Source organism: Somniosus microcephalus, chromosome 12, assembly GCF_052327205.1.
Source record: "Somniosus microcephalus isolate GS21.2 chromosome 12, FLI_Smic_1.0, whole genome shotgun sequence".
NCBI classification, from domain to species: Eukaryota; Metazoa; Chordata; class Chondrichthyes; order Squaliformes; family Somniosidae; genus Somniosus; species Somniosus microcephalus.
This window is the reverse complement of record NC_140998.1, coordinates 5,382,503-5,403,027: the sequence shown is the minus strand read 5'-3', so window position 1 is coordinate 5,403,027 and position 20,525 is coordinate 5,382,503. Positions and strand designations below refer to the sequence as shown.

At 50.3% G+C, this 20,525-nt stretch overlaps 1 protein-coding gene across 5 annotated transcripts in view; it reads left to right on the top strand.

The window, feature by feature from the left end:
* Positions 1-20,525, top strand: part of ift43 (intraflagellar transport 43 homolog (Chlamydomonas)) — a 269,145-nt gene that overhangs the window by 183,508 nt on the left and 65,112 nt on the right. For 4 of the 5 annotated variants that reach the window (XM_086002542.1, XM_086002540.1, XM_086002537.1 and 1 more), the window contains one exon: positions 2,590-2,636. In XM_086002542.1, coding sequence (XP_085858668.1) covers positions 2,590-2,636 — 47 coding nt within the window. The remainder of the gene's footprint in view (positions 1-2,589; positions 2,637-20,525) is intronic. The other variant, XM_086002538.1, reaches the window with a different exon arrangement.

The window sequence follows — 20,525 nt, the reverse complement described above, 5'->3', positions numbered from 1 at the left end:
CCTAGTTCTGCCCTGCATGCGTTGTTTGCGGTTTTCCTTTGAGTCCGGAGGATACTTTTACAGAATTCTGCATGTAGGATCTCAATTGGGTGTTTGTCCCATTTTGCAAATTCTTGTTGTGTTAGCGGATCCCACACCTCACTGCCATAGAGTGCAATTGGTTCAATTACTGATTTAAAAATTTTGAGCCAAATGCCAATTGGAATTTCTATTTGGATTGACTTTTTAATGGCATAGAAAGCCCTTTTTGCTTTCTCTTTCAGTTCATTCATAGCCAAATGAAAATTTCCCGTAGAACTGATTTTTAAGCCTAAGTATGTGTAATTTGTAGTTTGTTCAATTTTAGTTGCTCCTAGTGTGAAGTTTATTCTGGGTCCCTGATGTCTGGATCTTTGCTGGAACACAAGAACTTTGGTTTTTTGGGGTTTATTGTCAGGGCCCAGGTCTGACAGAACGACTCTAGCAGATCCAGGTTCTGTTGTAGACCCTCCTCAGTTGGTGAGAGCAGAACCAGGTCATCTGCATAGAGGAGGAATTTAACCTTGGAGTCATATAGGGCGAGGCCAGGTGCTGTAGATTGTTCAAGTAGTTTTGCCAATTCAGTTATGTAAATATTAAAGAGTGTCGGTGAGATAGGCGAGCCCTGCGCCATGCCACGCCCCTGTGAGAAATATTTTGTTTGTTTGTCTCCAATTTTAACTGCACATTTATTGTTTGTATACATTGATTTAATTACATCATATGTTTTTCCCCCTACCCCACTTTCAATAAGTTTTAAGAATAGACTGTCGTGCCAAATAGAATCGAAAGCCTTCTGGAAATCTATAAAGCAGGCAAAAATTTTGCTTTTGTTTTGGTGAACATGTTTGTCAATTAGGGTGTGTAGGGTGAAAATATGATCCGATGTTCTATAATTTGGTAAGAATCCAATTTGGCTTTAACTCAAGACATTGTGCTCCTCAAGGAAGTTTATAAGTCTTTGGTTTATGATACTGCAGAATACCTTCCCCAGGTTACTGTTTACACAGATGCCTCGATAGTTATTTGGGTCAACTTTGTCTCCACTTTTGTATATGGGCGTTATGAGTCCTTTGTTCCAGATATCAGGGAAGTAACCGACACTCAGAACCAAGTTGAAGAGTTTTAGGATAGCCAATTTCATTTTATCGTCAGTGTGTTTAGGATGCCATCTGCACCGCAGCTTTCTTGGTCGCAGGCCCTTGAATTTTTCAAATAGCTCTTTTTCAGTTATTAGGCAGTCTAACGGGTTTTGGTAATCTTTTTTGGCCAGTTCGAGCTTTTCCAATTCTTTACATATTTGATCTTGCTCTGGGCTTAGTGTGTTTTTCTGGTATAATTTTTCAAAATGGTTTTCCCATGTGTCTCCATTTTGAATGGGAAATTCGTCATGTTGCTTTTTGTGTAATGTATTCCAGTTGTCCCAGAAACAATTAGAATCAATAGATTCCTCAATGGAGCTGAGTTTATACTTAATATACTGTTCTTTCTTGGTTCTGAGTGTGTTTTTGTATTGTGTTAGTGCCTGACAATAAGTAAGGCGTAATTCCTCATTTTCTGGTTGTCTGTGTTTTTGGTTTGATATTTTTCTGAGTTTTTTCCTCATGTTATGACAGTCTGAATCAAACCATTTTTCGTGGTTTTGTGTTTTGTGTTTACTCTTGCGAGATTTCAGGTTCGACATTGATGTCAAATTATCAAAAATATTATTTAGGCTATTCACTGCCAGGTTTACGCCTTCTTTATTGTGAGTGTATGTGTTTTCCAGAAAGGTGTCCAAGAGAGATTGAGTTGATTGATTGCTAATTGCTTTCTGGTATTTTTCCATGCTGTTTTTGGCCCATCTGTAGGATTTTTTAATGTTGTACAGCTTACTGGGCTGTGTTTCTGTGTTGGTTGTTTCTGTCCTTTTAAGATACACAGTAATTTGGCTGTGGTCTGACAGTGGTGTTAGTGGTTTGACTGTGAATGTTCTGAAAGAGGATGGGTCCAGATCCGTAATCATATAGTCTATGGTGCTGAAGCCAAGAGGTGAGGAATAGGTCGATCTTCCTAGGGAGTCTCCTCTGAACCTACCTCTCTCACCCACTCTCTCTCACTCTCTCTCCCACATTCTCTCACACTGTCACTCAGTAACCCCTCTCCCCAGCGCCCTGTGTGAGTGTGACCCCCGGTGTGTCAGTGTGAGTGTGACCCCCGGTGTGTCAGTGTGAGTGTGACCCCCGGTGTGTGAGTGTGACCCACGGTGTGTCAGTGTGAGCATGACCCACGGTGTGTCAGCGTGAGCGTGAGCCACGGTGTGTCAGTGTGAGCGTGAGCCCCGGTGTGTCAGTGTGAGTGTGACCCAGTGTGTCAGCATGAGCGTGACCCACGGTGTGTCAGCGTGAGCGTGACCCACAGTGTGTCAGCGTGAGTGTGACCCAGTGTGTCAGTGTGAGTGTGACCCACGGCGTGTCAGTGTGAGTGTGAAAGGGTTTGTTTCTGTCGAGCGCTCTGGTGTTTGAGCGATGGGTTGGGCCCAGGCTCTGTCCCCGTGCGATTCTAATCTCTGTCTGTCTCTGCTTTCCCCAGCAGCCGGCTGAGACCCAGGAGCCCTGAGCAGTCGGATGATGGCGGAGGTGAGCGTTTCGATGTGGTGTTGATCAGGGAGCCGCGGTGGGCACCAGGGGTTTCGGTTGCCCTTATTAAACATAGCAGAGCAATCTGTGAAAGCTGATAGTGGCAGAGTTAGATATAATTGTTCAATCTTCTCCCTGCATCAACAGGGGAAAGTAAGTTGCAAGCAGCTGAATGCATCCTCCAAATAACACATTACGATCGAGAGCACGTCATTTCCACCCTTTAATTTGCTGCGTATTTACTGATAAGGCCCTGCTATATATCAATCAATATCTTGCGAAATGGAATTTTCTGTTCTGTTTTAGCTGCCGGTGCTGTGTTGCCTCATTCCCTCTGATGGATGTTGGGAGGGGGAGGGGGCCACAATCAAGGCAGGAATTGAAGAGAGCTTTTCATAAAGTGGGTCGGAATGAGATTTGAATTTGCGACCTGATGCAAATTGGCTGGCGTCTAACGCGAGTCATCTGTCTTCAGAGCGAGCGATGACACTTGTGTCAAGTGTGGGGCTGAAGTGCTAAATTCGAGTGATGAAGAGATTTGATGAGATCAAGCTCTGGATACAGGCAGAGACGGAGCCGGAGAAACTGGGGCTTCCTCGCGTTGGTGAAGTCCAGGAGCTGATCAGATCGTACCTGCGGCACAGCGACCAGTGCTCGCCCCAACCTCACCGTCGTAGCCACGATACGCTGGTGACGTGGCCATGATTCGGCCTTGCTTCCAATGGCGATTTATCTTGCGTTGGTTGGAGTTGCTGTAGATGGTGGGTTTGGGACCTTTATTCTTTATCTAGCCCATGCTCTTCCTCACCTGGGTTTCCACAGGTACGCTGACGACACCCAGCTCTACCTCACCACCCCCCACCAACCCTGTCAACCCCTCCACGCTCTCTAAATTCTGAAACAACAACAGAAAACGCTGGGAAAACTCAGCAGGTCAGGCAGCATCCGTGGAGAGAGAAACAGTCAACGTTTCAGGTCAAAAGTCCTTTCGTCAGAACTGGAAAAAAAACAGGAAAGGGGATAGATTTTAAAGCAAGTGGGGGCTGGGAAAAGGGGGAGGGGATGAAAGAACGAAAGGGAAGGTCAGAGATAGGTTAGAAAGCGGGAGAAATTAGAGACATTGAGAGATATTCCAGGAACAAAGGCTGGCTGTGGATGAAGTGTGAATGGCCCTGTCAGAATGAAGGACAGCTGCCCTGTGGGAGGGAAGAAACAAGCCCAGACAAAAGTGTGGATTAAAAAAAGGGAATTATATATATATGATAGGGACCGAGGTTCTGGTCTGAAATTGTTGAACTCTGTGTTGAGCCCAGAGGGCTGGAAAGTGCATAATCGAAAGATGAGGTGCTGTTCCTCTAAATTGTGGATGAGCAGAAATTTCCTGCAACTAAATATTGGGAAGGCCATTGCCTTTGGTTCCCGCCACAAACTCCCTCTCCCTGGCTCTGATTCGGCAACGCCTCGATTTTAACATCCTCATCCTTGTTTTCAGATCCCTCCATGGCCTCCTCGCCCCTCCCTATCTCTGTCATCTCCTCCAGCCCCACAACCCCCCCGAGATCTCTGCGCTCCTCCCATTCTGGCCTCTTGCGCACCCCCGATATTGAGCGCTCCACCGCTGGCGGCCGTGCCTTCAGCTGCCTCGGCAGAAGAACCAGAGGGAAGACGAGAAGACTTTCTTTTCATCCAGTGAGTTGTTGTGATCTGGAGGCGCGTTCTAAAGGAGGTGGCAGCAGATTCAACAATAACTTTCCGAAGGGAATTGGATCATTACATTGAGGGGAAACATTGGCAGGGCAATGGGCAATGGGACTAATTGGATAGCTCTTTCAAAGAGCTGGCACAGGCATGATGGGCCGAATCGCCTGATTCTGATAGCCCCATAGTTCTGGAATTCCCTCCCGAAACCGCACCACCTCTATACCTCTCTCTGCTCCTTTAAGAAGCTCCTTAAATCCGACATCTTTGACAGAGTTTTTCATTATCTGTCCTAATGTCTGCTAATGTGACTCGGTGTCAATTTTTGTCTGATAACGCTCCTGAAAAATGCCTTGCGATGTTTTACTGCATTAAAGGTGCTATATAAATGCAAGCTGTTGCTCATTTTCTATCTAACCCGTGCTGTACCTGCCCTGGGAGTGTTTGATGGGACAGTGTAGAGGGAGCTTTACTCTGTATCTAACCCCGTGCTGTACCTGCCCTGGGAGTGTTTGATGGGAGAGTGTCGAGGGAGCTTTACTCTTTATCTAACCCGTGCTGTCCCTGCCCTGGGAGTGTTTGATGGGACAGTGTAGAGGGAGCTTTACTCTGTATCTAACCTGTGCTGCACCTGCCCTGGGAGTGTTTGATGGGACAGTGTAGAGGGAGTTTTACTCTGTACCTAACCCGTGCTGTCCCTGCCCTGGGAGTGTTTGATGGGACAGTATAGAGGGAGCTTTACTCTGTATCTAACCCGTGCTGTACCTGCCCTGGGAGTGTTTGATGGGACAGTGTAGAGGGAGCTTTACTCTGTATCTAACCCCGTGCTGTACCTGCCCTGGGAGTGTTTGATGGGACAGTGTAGAGGGAGCTTTACTCTGTATCTAACCCGTGCTGGACCTGCCCTGGGAGTGTTTGATGGGACAGTGTAGAGGGAGCTTTACTCTGTATCTAACCCGTGCTGTACCTGCCCTGGGAGTGTTTGATGGGGCAGTGTAGAGGGAGCTTTACTCTGTATCTAACCCGTGCTGCACCTGCCCTGGGAGTGTTTGATGGGAGAGTGTCGAGGGAGCTTTACTCTGTATCTAACCCGTGCTGTACCTGCCCTGGGAGTGTTTGATGGGACAGTGTAGAGGGAGCTTTACTCTGTATCTAACCCGTGCTGTACCTGCCCTGGGAGTGTTTGATGGGACAGTGTAGAGGGAGCTTTACTCTGTATCTAACCCATGCTGTACCTGCCCTGGGAGTGTTTGATGGGACAGTGTAGAGGGAGCTTTACTCTGTATCTAACCCGTGCTGTACCTGCCCTGGGAGTGTTTGATGGGACAGTGTAGAGGGAGCTTTACTCTGTATCTAACCCGTGCTGTACCTGCCCTGGGAGTGTTTGATGGGACAGTGTAGAGGGAGCTTTACTCTGTATCTAACCCGTGCTGTACCTGCCCTGGGAGTGTTTGATGGGACAGTGTAGAGGGAGCTTTACTCTGTATCTAACCCGTGCTGTACCTGCCCTGGGAGTGTTTGATGGGACAGTGTTGAGGGAGCTTTACTCTGTATCTAACCTGTGCTGTACCTGCCCTGGGAGTGTTTGATGGGACAGTGTAGAGGGAGCTTTACTCTGTATCTAACCCGTGCTGTACCTGCCCTGGGAGTGTTTGATGGGACAGTGTAGAGGGAGCTTTACTCTGTATCTAACCCGTGCTGTACCTGCCCCAGGAGTGTTTGATGGGACAGTGTAGAGGGAGCTTTACTGTGTATCTAACCCGTGCTGTACCTGCCCAGGGAGTGTTTGATGGGACAGTGTAGAGGGAGCTTTACTCAGTATCTAACCCGTGCTGCACCTGCCCTGTGAGTGTTTGATGGGACAGTGTAGAGGGAGCTTTACTCTGTATCTAACCCATGCTGTACCTTCCCTGGGATTGTTTGATGAGACAGTGTAGAGGGAGCTTTACTCTGTATCTAACCCGTGCTGTACCTGCCCAGGGAGTGTTTGATGGAACAGTGTAGAGGGAGCTTTACTCTGTATCTAACCTGTGCTGTACCTGCCCTGGGAGTGTTTGATGGGACAGTGTAGAGGGAACTTTACTCTGTATCTAACCGGTGCTGTACCTGCCCTGGGAGTGTTTGATGGGACAGTGTAGAGGGAGCTTTACTCTGTATCTAACCTGTGCTGTACCTGCCCTGGGAGTTTTAGATGGGACAGTGTAGAGGGAGCTTTACTCTGTCTCTGACCCATGCTGTACCTGCCCTTGGAGTGTTTGATGGGACAGTGTAGAGGGAGCTTTACTCTGTATCTGACCCGGGCTGTACCAGCCCTGAGAGTGTTTATTCAGACAGTGTAGAGGGAGCTTCACTCTGTCTCTGACCCATGTTGTACCTGCCCTGGGATTGTTTGATGGGACAGTGTAGAGGGAGCTTTATTCTGTATCCAACCCATGCCATACCTGCCCTGGGAGTGTTTGATGAGACAGTGTAGAGGGAGCTTTACTCTGTATCTAACCCGTCGTGTACCTGCCCTGGGAGTGTTTGATGGGACAGTGTAGAGGGAGCTTTACTCTGTATCTAACCCGTGGTGTACCTGCCCTGGGAGTGTTTGATGGGACAGTGTAGAGGGAGCTTTACACTATTTCTAAACCTGTGATGTACCTGACCTGGTGTGTTTGATGTGACAGTGTAGAGGGAGCTTTACTCTGTATCTAACCCATGCTGTACCTGCCCTCCTAACCTGGGAGTGTTTGATGGGACAGTGTAGAGGGAGCTTTACTCTGTATCTAACCCGTGGTGTACCTGCCCTGGGAGTGTTTGATGGGACAGTGTAGAGGGAGCTTTACACTATTTCTAAACCTGTGATGTACCTGACCTGGTGTGTTTGATGTGACAGTGTAGAGGGAGCTTTACTCTGTATCTAACCCATGCTGTACCTGCCCTCCTAACCTGGGAGTGTTTGATGGGACAGTGTAGAGGGAGCTTTACTCTGTATCTAACCCGTGGTGTACCTGCCCTGGGAGTGTTTGATGGGACAGTGCAGAGGGAGCTTTACACTATTTCTAAACCTGTGCTGTACGTGCCCTGGGAGTGTTTGATGTGACAGTGTAGAGGGAGCTTTACTCTGTACCTTACCCGTGCTGTACCTGCCCTGGGAGTGTTTGATGGGACAGTGTAGAGGGAGCTTTACTCTGTATCTAACCCGTGGTGTACCTGCCCTGGGAGTGTTTGATGGGACAGTATAGAGGGAGCTTTACTCTGCGTCTGACCCATGCTGTACCTGCCCTGGGAGTGTTTGATGGGACAGTGTAGAGGGAGCTTTACTCTGTATCTAACCCGTGCTGTACCTGCCCTGGGAGTGTTTGATGGGACAGTGTAGAGAGAGCTTTACTCTGTATCTGACCCATGCTGTACCTGCCCTGGGAGTGTTTGATGGGACAGTGTAGAGAGAGCTTTACTCTGTATCTAACCCGTGCTGTACCTGCCCTGGGAGTGTTTGATGGGACAGTGTAGAGGGAGCTTTACTCTGTATCTAAGCCATGCTGTAACTGCCCTGGGTGTGTTTGATGGGACAGTGTAGAGGGAGTTTTACTCTGTATCTAAGCCGTGCTGTACCTGCCCTGGGAGTGTTTGATGGGACAGTGTAGAGGAAGCTTTACTCTGTTCCTATCCCGCGCTGTACCTACCCCAGGAGTGTTTGATGGGACAGTGTAGAGGGAGCTTTACTCTGTATCTAACCCGTGCTGTACCTACCCTGGGAGTGTTTGATGGGACAGTGTAGAGGAAGCTTTACTCTGTTTCTAACCCGTGCTGTACCTTCCCTGGGAGTGTTTGATGGGACAGTGTAGAGGGAGTTTACTGTGTATCTAATCCGTGCTGTACCTGCCCTGGGAGTGTTTGATGGGACAGTGTAGAGGGAGTTTACTCTGTATCTAACCCGTGCTGTACCTGCCCTGGGAGTGTTTGATGGGACAGTGTAGAGGGAGCTTTACTCTGTCTAACCCGTGCTGTACGTGCCCTGGGAGTGTTTGATGGGACAGTGTAAAGGGAGCTTTACTCTGTATCTAACCCGTGCTGTACCTGCCCTGGGAGTGTTTGATGGGACAGTGTAGAGGGAGCTTTACTCTGTATCTAACCCGTGCTGTACCTGCCCTGGGAGTGTTTGATGGGACAGTGTAGAGGGAGCTTTACTCTGTATCTTACCCGTGCTGTACCTGCCGTGGGAGTGTTGGATGGGACAGTTAGGGGGAGCTTGCGAGAGGGCCGTAAAGCGGGGATGAGATAGAGCGCTCTGGGTTTAGAAGATTTAGAGTTTATGGGCCTTTCTCTGTGGTGCCTGTCCACAATATCCTGTTTCAGCTGGGTACCGAGCTAGTCTTTGGGACGACGCACTCTGTCTGTCGAAGGAGGGGCTTGCTCAGTGCCGGGTGACTCACTTGCACTTAACCCAGTGTAAATGGGAACATTTACTCCACATAAACAGTTGATTTTTCCATTTTCCAAAATCCATTTCCGATTACTGTGTGCTCACAGCGCCGGTCTGGCCCCTCTCCTCCCCTGTGACACCTGTCACCAGATTTCTGTGCGCACATTAACTGTCGAGGACTGTTTGCTCACCGCACAGCGCTGTTACCAATGCTCTGAAGCTTGGGCTCCTGTTTGTAAAGTATGTTCACAGCCCTTGTTGTCACTTCTAAAGCAATCTGTCGCTTCAAACAATGTTACTTCTCATCTGTCAGCGGGGACTCGGTGTGTGCTATGAAAGGGGAATGCAGCCTGATGTGGCCGTTTCATGCCTTCCCCTCTGTACGTGTGTGTCTCACTCAGCGAGTGAAAGAGCCCAATTACAAGCACTGTTGCTGCCGAGCAGTGTGGGCTTTGAAGCTGGGCTGACAGGGCCAATAAATGTGATGCATGTTCCGTGGGGAGGGGATTTGCTGAACAAGGCCCTTTGTAAATGGAAGGACAGAATGTCGGAGTCGCTCATGCATATGGAGTATCACGGCCTCGTGTCTCCCTCACACAGATAAATCCTGTCACCCGCCAAATCAGACCAATCTTTCCCCATTTAACTTTGGCCTCAATCACCAAACACCAGCCTCTGCTCGCAGTGCGAGCCCAGTTTGATGGGATCAGAAATGGCAGCTTTCTGATTTCTTTTTATAAAAAAAGCAGAACGTAAAAAAAACAATAGTCAAAGATTTAGAAATCAATACAGACAGGTGTCGGGGTCTGTTTTTATCCATTACTCGTGCATATCCCGTGGGATTGCTCATACACTCACCCTCCCTCAGAGACTCACTCACTCACTCACTCACTCACTCACACTCGCTCGCTCACACACCCTCTCAGAGACTCACTCACACTCGCTCGCTCACACACCCTCTCAGAGACTCACTCACACTCGCTCGCTCACACACCCTCTCAGAGACTCACTCACACTCGCTCGCTCACACACCCTCTCAGAGACTCACTCACACTCGCTCGCTCACTCACACTCGCTCGCTCACACACCCTCTGAGAGACTCACTCACACTCGCTCGCTCACTCACACTCACTCGCTCACACACCCTCTCAGAGACTCACTCACACTCGCTCGCTCACTCACACTCACTCGCTCACACACACTCACTCGCTCACTCACTCCCTCAGAGACTCACTCACACTCGCTCGCTCACTCACACTCGCTCGCTCACACACCCTCTCAGAGACTCACTCACACTCGCTCGCTCACACACCCTCTCAGAGTCTCACTCACACTCACTCGCTCACACACCCTCTCAGAGACTCACTCACACTCGCTCGCTCACACACCCTCTCAGAGACTCACTCACACTCGCTCGCTCACACACCCTCTCAGAGACTCACTCACTCACACTCGCTCGCTCACACACCCTCTCAGAGACTCACTCACACTCGCTCGCTCATACACCCTCTCAGAGACTCACTCACACTCGCTCGCTCACACACCCTCTCAGAGACTCACTCACTCACACTCGCTCGCTCACACACCCTCTCAGAGACTCACTCACACTCGCTCGCTCACACACCCTCTCAGAGACTCACTCACACTCGCTCGCTCACACACCCTCTCAGAGACTCACTCACACTCGCTCGCTCACTCACACTCGCTCGCTCACACACCCTCTCAGAGACTCACTCACTCACACTCACTCGCTCACACACCCTCTCAGAGACTCACTCACTCACACTCGCTCGCTCACACACCCTCTCAGAGACCCACTCACACTCGCTCGCTCACACACCCTCTCACACTCACTCACTCACACTCGCTCGCTCACACACCCTCTCAGACTCACTCACTCACACTCGCTCGCTCACTCACTCCCTCAGAGACTCACTCACACTCGCTCGCTCACTCACACTCACTCACTCACTCGCACTCACTCGCTCACTCACTCCCTCAGAGACTCACTCACACTCGCTCGCTCACTCACACTCGCTCGCTCACACACCCTCTCAGAGACTCACTCACACTCGCTCGCTCACACACCCTCTCAGACTCACTCACTCACACTCGCTCGCTCACACACCCTCTCAGACTCACTCACTCACACTCGCTCGCTCACACACCCTCTCAGAGACTCACTCACACTCGCTCGCTCACACACCCTCTCAGACTCACTCACTCACACTCGCTCGCTCACACACCCTCTCAGAGACTCACTCACTCACACTCACTCACTCACTCACACTCGCTCGCTCACACACCCTCTCAGAGACTCACTCACACTCGCTCGCTCACACACCCTCTCAGAGACTCACTCACACTCGCTCGCTCACACACCCTCTCAGAGACTCACTCACTCACACTCACTCACTCACTCACACTCGCTCGCTCACACACCCTCTCAGAGACTCACTCACTCACACTCGCTCGCTCACACACCCTCTCAGAGACTCACTCACATTCGCTCGCTCACACACCCTCTCAGACTCACTCACTCACACTCGCTCGCTCACACACCCTCTCAGACTCACTCACTCACACTCGCTCGCTCACACACCCTCTCAGACTCACTCACTCACACTCGCTTGCTCACTCACTCCCTCAGAGACTCACTCACACTCGCTCGCTCACTCACACTCGCTCGCTCACACACCCTCTCAGAGACTCACTCACTCACACTCACTCGCTCACACACCCTCTCAGAGACTCACTCACTCACACTCGCTCGCTCACACACCCTCTCAGAGACTCACTCACTCACACTCACTCGCTCACACACCCTCTCAGAGACTCACTCACTCACACTCGCTCGCTCACACACCCTCTCAGAGACTCACTCACTCACACTCACTTGCTCACACACCCTCTCAGAGACTCACTCACTCACACTCACTCGCTCACACACCCTCTCAGAGACTCACTCACACTCGCTCGCTCACACACCCTCTCAGAGACTCACTCACTCACACTCGCTCGCTCACACACCCTCTCAGAGACTCACTCACTCACGCTCGCTCACACACCCTCTCAGAGACTCACTCACTCACACTCGCTCGCTCACACACCCTCTCAGAGACTCACTCACTGACACTCGCTCGACTACTCACACCCTCAGAGACACACTCACTCACGCTCGCTCACACTCACTCGCTCACTCACTCCCTCAGAGACTCACTCACACTTGCTCGCTCATTCACACTCCCTCAGAGACTCGCTCACTCACTCACACTCAGACTCACTCACACTCACTTGCTCACTCACACTCCCTCAGAGACACACTCACTCACTCACGCTCACACTTGCTCACTCACTCCCTCAGAGACTCACTCAAATTTGCTCGCTCACTCACACTCTGAGGCTCACTCACACATGCTCGCTCACACACGCTCAGAGACTCACTCACTCACACTCGCTCACTCACTCACACTCTCTCAAAGACTCACTCGCACACACTTGCTCACTCAAACTCGCTCGCTCACACACATGCTCAGAGACTCACTCGCTCACTCACGCTCGCTCGCTCACACACTTAGAGACTCACTCACTCGCTCACTCACTCGCTCACACACACCCTCAGAGACTCACTCGCTCACACTCGCTCGCTCACTCACACTCGCTCACACACACCCTCAGAGACTCACTCGCTCACACACACTCCCTCAGAGACTCACTCACTCACACTCGCTCACTCACACTCGCTCGCTCACTCACTCCCTCAGAGACTCACTCACACTCGCTCACTCACTCTCTCAGAGACTCGCTCACTCACACTCTCTGAGACTCACTCACACTCGCTCTTACCACTCACACTCTCTCAGACTCACTCACACTCGCTCGCTCACTCACTCACACTCGCATAGACTCACTCTCACTCCCACTTTCTCCCACAGACACACTCACTCGCACAGACTCGCTCACTCACTCATACACACTCACCCACCCATTTAGACTCACTCACTTGCTTCCTCACTCACTCACTCAGTCCCTCGCACTCACTCACTCCAGCTACCACCCGATCTCCTTACTTTGCACTTGTTATAAAGTGCTGGAGAGGCGACTACTCCACAGACTAGTCCTCATCATCGAACCAACCATCCTTAAGGAGCAAGCGGGCTTCCGGAGCGGCTGTAACTGCTGTGACCAAGTGGTAGTTTTAACAACGCACATCGAAGCAGGCTTCCAGCGCCAGCTCAAGACCGCCGTAGCACTCGTGGACCTGTCAGCGGCGTATGACACAGTGTGTAAGCATGGACTGCTTTTCAAGCTCTCCACCTTTATAACTGCAGAACAACAATCCATCTTCTCAACTCCATGCTTAGCAACCGACGCTTCCGTGTGTACACTGGCCCAGAGAGCAGATACAGGACAGTGAACAATGGACTCCCACAGGGTCCTGTCCTGGCACCCACGTTATTCAACGTTTACACCAGTAGCCTGCCCGAAACAGAGTCCCGCAAGACTTGTGCTCCAGAACTAGCCGCGCCTCCAGCCAAGCTGTTCCAGTACAGCTTCAACACTGGCATCTATCCAACAATGTGGAAAACTGCCCTGGTATGTCCTGTCCACAAAAAGCAGGACAAATCCAATCCAGCCAATTACCGCCCCATCAGTCTACTGTCAATCATCAGCAAAGTGATGGAAGGTGTCGTCGACAGTGTTATCAAGCGGCACTTACTCACCAATAACCTGCTCACTGATGCCCAGTTTGGGTTCCACCAAGACCACTTGGCCCCAGACCTCATTACAGCCTTGGTCCAAACATGGACAAAAGAGCTGAATTCCAGAGGTGAGGTGAGAGTGACTGCCCTTGACATCAAGGCAGCATTTGACCGAGTTTGGCATCAAGGAGCCCTAGTAAAACTGAAGTCAGTGGGAATCAGGGGGAAAACGCTCCAGTGGCTAGAGTCATACTTGGCACAAAGGAAGATGGCTGTGGTGGTTGAAGGTCAATCATCACAGCCCCGGGACATCACTGCAGGAGCTCCTCAGGGAAGTGTCCTCGGCCCAACCATATTCAACTGCTTCATCAATGATCTTCCCTCCATCATAAGGTCAGAAATGGGGATGTTCGCTGATGACTGCACAGTGTTCAGCGCCATTTACAACTCCTCAGATAATGAAGCAGTCTATGCCCGCTTGCAACAAGACCTGGACGACATCCAGGCTTGGACTGATAAGTGGCAGGTAACATTCACGCCACACAAGTGCCAGGCAATGACTGTCTCCAACAAACGAGAGTCTAACCACCGCCCCTTGACATTCAACGGCATTACCATCGCCGAATCCCCCACTATCAACATCCTGGGGGTCACCATTGACCAGAAACTTAACTGGACCAGCCACATAAATACTGTAGCAACAAGAGCAGGTCAGAGACTGGGTATTCTGTGACGAGTGCCTCACCTCCCGACTCCCCAAAGCTTTTCCACCATCTACAAGGCACAAGTAAGGAGTGTGATGGAATACTCTCCACTTGCCTGGATGAGTGCAGCTCCAACAACACTCAAGAAGCTCGACACCATCCAGGACAAAGCAGCCCACTTGATTGGCACCCCATCCACCACCTTAAACATTAACTCCCTCCACCACCGGCGCACCGTGGCTGCAGTGTGTACCATCTACAAGATGCACTGCAGCAACTCGCCAAGGCTTCTTCGGCAGCCCCTCCCAAACCCGCGACCTCTTCCACCTAGAAGGACAAGGACAGCAGGCGCATGGGAACACCATCACCTCCAAGTTCCCCTCCAAGTCACACACCGTTCTGACTTGGAAGTATATCGCCGATCCTTCATCGTCGCTGGGTCAAAATCCTGGAACTCCGTCCCTAACGGCACTGTGGGAGCACCTTCACCACACGGACTGCAGCGGTTCAAGAAGGCAGCTCACCACCACCTTCTCAAGGGCAACTAGGAATGGACAATAAATACTGGCCTTGCCAGCGACGCCCACATCCCATGAACACATGAAAAAAAGTTTGTGTACGCTGATGTCATTGCCTTGGCCACGCAAAGCATGAATCTGTCCATCACCGAGGAGACCCTGACCAGTGGTTTACAGAGGATGGAGGCCTACTGCCGCCGATGGCGACTTCAGCCAAACCCGCAAAAGACTGTCACCTCGACATTCCACCTCAACACCCATCAAGCAAACCAAGTTTTGAAAGTCTCCTTTTGCGGCGCAGAGGTAAACCAGGCCAAAACCCCTCCTATTTAGGAGTCACGCCCAATCGCACCTGTCATATAGACAACATCTCCAGAACCTTGGGAAGAAACTAAAGAGTCGGGTCAACTTGATCCAGAAACTGGCCGGATCCACATGGGGAGCAGACGCTCAAACCCTCCGTACGGCCGCACTCGCCCTGGTGTACTCCACAGCGGAGTACTGCTCTCCGGCGTGGCTATCGAGTCCGCATGTCAAATCCGTTGATGTCCAGCTGAATTCTACTATGAGAATTATCACCGGTACGCTTTTATCAACACCAACACCGTGGCTGCCTGTGCTTACAAACATCGCACCACCACACCTACGCCACAAATATGCAGCCTCCAGAGAAAACAACTGCTACACCAGCAAAGACATGCCAATCCAGGCAGACTTGAACAACCTACCACCAACCCGTCTCAAATCTAGAAAGCCATTTTGGACCATCGCCGAAGCCCTTCAGCGATCTCCCCTCAGCCTTGATGACCGTTGGCGAAATGCTTGGAAGAGCTGCGACATACGGAATTGATTTCTTACAGAGGACCCCACAATACAACCTGAAGGATCAAACCTTCCTCGCAAACAGTGGACAACCATCAACCGCCTCAGAACCGGCCATGGTAGATGCTGCCACCTTCTCCATAGGTGGAAGATTAAAGCATCCCCATCATGTGACTGTGGAGCTCCTGATCAGACCCTGGGGCACATCATTGCACACTGCCCTCAGAGGAAACTCGCAGGCAGCCTACAAGATATCCACACTGTTAGACCAGAAGCTTTGACCTGGATATCTGACTTAGATACTGACATTTGATTTGCTCTGCTACAACCATACGAAAGAAGAAGACTCGCATAGACTCGCTCGCTCACTCACTCACACTCACTCACTCACTGACTGACTCACTCACACTCGCTCACATAGACTCACTCGCTCACTCATTCACTCACACTTGCTCCCTTGTTCACTCACTCACTTATACTGACTCACTCACACTGACGCACTCACTCAGTCACTCCCTCACACTTGCTCCCTCACACTCACTCACTCACACTGATGCACTCACTGAGTCACTCCCTCACACTCACTCCCTCACACTCACTCGCTCACACTCACTCGCTCACACTGACTCACTCACTCACTCAGTCACTCCCTCATACTCGCTTCCTCACACTCACTCGCTCCCTCACACTGACTCACTCACTCACTCACACTCGCTCCCTCACACTCACTCGCTCACACTCACTCGCTCACTCCCTCATACTCGCTCCCTCACACTGACTCACTCACACTGACTCACTCACTCACACTGACTCACTCCCTCACACTGACTCACTCACACTGACTCACTCACTCACACTGACTCACTCCCTCACACTGACTCACTCACACTGACTCACTCACTCACTCACACACATTCACACAGGAGAATGTGACCTCTCCTGGTCCCTCAACACCTCCTCTCTGGTGAAGAAGGCCCAGCAGCGCCTATATTTCTTGAGGAGGCTGAAGGGATGTAATCTGTCACCCCCGATCCTCTCTAACTTCTACCGCTGCACTATAGAGAGCATCCTGACAAACTGTATCACGGTATGGTACGGCAGCTGTAGCTCCCATGACCGGGAAGCCCTGCAGCGGGTAGTCAAAACTGCCCAACGCATTACCGGCACCCGGCTACCGACCATAGAACATATATATCAGAAACGCTGCCTACGGAGGGCACGGTCCATCATCAAAGACCCTACCCACCCCAGCCACAGTCTGTTCGCCCTCCTACCATCTGGAAGACGCTACAGATGCATTCGCACCCGTACGACCAGATTTAGGAACAGCTTCTTTCCCAGGGCTGTCATCCTACTGAACTCCACAAATAAACACGAAAGCCTGCACATCTGCCGATGCACTTTATTATGGTAATATTTATGCTAATATATATGTACAAATGTATGTTGAAATGTTTAAGTGTCCTAATCTAAATGTACACTCTCGGGAGCCGCAAGCCTACATTTCGTTGTACTGCACTTGTGCACTAACAATGACAATAAAAGTTGATTTGATTGATTTGACATGGAGAGACAGAGCAGAGACAATGAAGTACGTTAAATGACTGGCATTGATCTGTAATTGCAGCCGGGTAATTAATCATTGATAGGGTTGAGGGGAATGTTTTCCTATGTGGCAGCCCCTGTTTGTGTGGGGACCAGGCAGTGGCTGGCCCTGGAGAGGGCGGTGAGGGGAGACCAGACTGTACAGTGTTGTGTGCCCAGAGTGTGAGGGAGGGGCTGGAGCGTCAGAGGAGTGAGCATATGATGCATGTTTACCCCGCACCTTATCCAGTCTATCATAAATATCTCAATGCACTTCACATACTGTGCGTTACAGGCACAGTTATTACCCAGGCAAATGTGATGGCCATTTTCCGCACAGCAAGATCCCACAAGTGAGATGAACAACCAGTTATTCCCTTGTGATTGAGGGAGGAATGCTGGCTAGGCCACCAGGGGATCTAATTGTGCCGTAGGATTATTGACACGCACCAGAACAGGCAGCTTAGGGCCTCGACTAAACATCTCGTCTGAAACATGGCACCTCCGACAGATCAGCGCTCCCTCAGTACAGTCCCTCCGACAGTGCAGCGCTCCCTCAGTACTGCCTCTCCGACAGTGCAGCGCTCCCTCAGTACAGCCCCTCCGACAGTGCGGCGCTCCCTCAGTACTGCCCCTCCGACAGTGCGGCGCTCCCTCAGTACTGCCCCTCCGTCAGTGCAGCGCTCCCTCAGTACTGCCCCTCCGACAGTGCGGCGCTCCCTCAGTACTGCCCCTCCGACAGTGCGACGCTCCCTCAGTACTGCCCCTCCGACAGTGCAGCGCTCCCTCAGTACTACCCCTCCGACAGTGCGGTGCTCCCTCAGTACTGCCCCGTCGACAGTGCAGCGCTCGCTCAGTACTGCCCCCCCGACAGTGCAGCGCTCCCTCAGTACTGCCCCTCCGACAGTGCAGTGCTCCCTCAGTACTGCCCCTCCGACAGTGCAGCGCTCCCTCAGTATTGCCCCTCCGACAGTGCAGCGCTCGCTCAGTACTGCCCCTCCAACAGTGCAGTTCTCCCTCAGTACTGCCCCTCCGACAGTGCGGCGCTCCCTCAGTACTGCTCCTATGAGAGTGCAGCACTAATTATGCCGTAGAATCATTGACACGCACCAGAACAGGCAGCTTAGGGCCTCGACTAAACATCTCGTCTGAAACATGGCACCTCCGACAGATCAGCACTCCCTCAGTACGGCTCCTCCGACAGTGCAGCGCTCCCTCAGTACTGCTCCACAATTTAATGAGATCATGGCTGATCATCCAAACTCAGTACCCTGTCCCTGCCTTCTCCCCATATCCCTTGATCGCTTTAGCCTTAAGAAATATATCTAACTCCTTCTTGAATATATTTAATGAATTGGCCTCACCTGCCTTCTGTGGTAGAGAATTCCACAGGTTCACCACTCTTTGGGTGGAGAAATTCCTCCTCATCTCTGTCCTGAATGGCTTACCCCTTATCTTTAGACTGTGACCCCTGGTTCTGGACTCCCCCAACATCGGGAACATCCTTCCTGCATCTAGTCTGTCTAGTCCTGTTAGAATTTTATAAGTTTCGATGAGATCCCCTCTCATTCTTCTAAACTCCAGCGAATACAAGCCCAATCGACCCAATCTCTCCTCATACATCATTCCTGCCATCCCAGGTATCAGCCTGGTGAATCTTCGCTGCACTCCCTCCATGGCAAGAGCATCCTTCCTCAGATAAGGCGACCAAAACTGCACACAATACTCAAGGTGTGGTCTCACCAAGACCCTGTACAACTGCAGCAAGACATCCTTGTTCCTGTACTCAAACCTTCTCGCTACGAAGGCCAACATACCATTTGCCTTCTTAACTGCCTGCTGCACCTGCATGCTTACCTTCAGCGACTGGTGCACAAGGACACCCAGGTCTCGTTGCACTTCCTCTTCTCCCAATCTCTTGCTGTTCAGATAATAATCTGCCATCCTGTTTTTGCCACCAACGTGGATAACCTCACATTTATCCACATTATACTGCATCTGCCATGCATCTGCCCAATCACCCAACCAGTCCAAATCATACTGGAGTTTCTCGGCATCCTCCTCACAGCACACATGCCCACCCAGCTTCGTGTCATCTGCAAACTTGGAGATATTACATCTAGTTCCCTCGTCTAGATCATTAATATATATTGTGAATAGCTGGAGTACTAGGACCCATCCCTGCGGTACCCCACTAGTCACTGCCTGCCACTCGGAAAAAGACCCGTTTATTCCAACTCTTTGCTTCCTGTCTGCCAACCAATTCTCTATCCAAGTCAGTATCTTGCCCCCAATCCCATGTGCCTTTACTTTACATGCTAATCTCTTATGCGGGACCTTATCGAAAGCCTTCTGAAAGTCCAAATACACCACATCCACTGGTTCTCCCTTATCTATTCTACCAGTTACATCCTCAAAATATTCCAGTAGGTTAGTCAAGCACGATTTACCTTTTGTAAATCCATGTTGACTTTGTCCGACCCTGTCACTGTTTTGCAAGTGCTCTGCTATTACATCTTTTATAATGGACTCTAGCATTTTCCCCACTACCGATGTCAGGCTTACATTACACGGTCTATAATTCCCCGTTTGCTCTCTACCACGTTTTTTGAATAGTGTGGTTACATTAGCTACCCTCCAATCCATGGGAACTGTTCCAGAGTCTATAGAATTTTGGAAGTGACCAGCAATGCATCTACTATTTGTAGGGGTACTTCCTTAAGTACCCTGGGATGTAGATTATCAGGCCCTGGGGATTTATCGCCCTTCAATCCCGTCAATTTCCCAAACACCATTTCCCTACAAATACTGATTTTATTCAGTTCCTCCCTCTCATTAGACCCTATGTTCTCCGACATCTCTGGGAGGTTATTTGTGTCCTCCTTTGTGAAGACAGAACCAAAGTATGTATTTAATTGGTCTGCCATTTCTTTGTTCCCCATTATAAATTCCCCTGATTCTGACCGCAAGGGACCTACGCTTGACTTCACCAATCTTTTTCTCTTCACATATCTATAAAAGCTTTTACAGTCAGTTTTTATGTTCCTTGCAAGCTTACTCTCATACTCTATTTTCCCCCTCTTAATTAATCCCTTTGTCCTCCTTTGCTGAATCCTAAACTGCTCCCAATCCTCAGGTTTACTGCTTTTTCTGGCCAATTTATATGTCCTCTCCTTGGATCTTATGCTATCCCTAATTTCCCTTGTTAGCCACAGTTGAGTCACCTTTTTTGTTTTATTTTTATGCCAAACAGGCATGAACAAATTCTGTAGTTCATCCATGCGATCTTTGAATGTTTGCCATTGCCTATCCACTGTCAACCCTTTGAGTAACATTCCCCAATCAATCCTACCCAACTCGCGCCTCATACCATCGTAGTTTCCTTTATTTAAATTCAGGACCCTAGTCTCTGAGTCAGCTACTTCATTCTCCATCTTAATGAAGAATTCTGT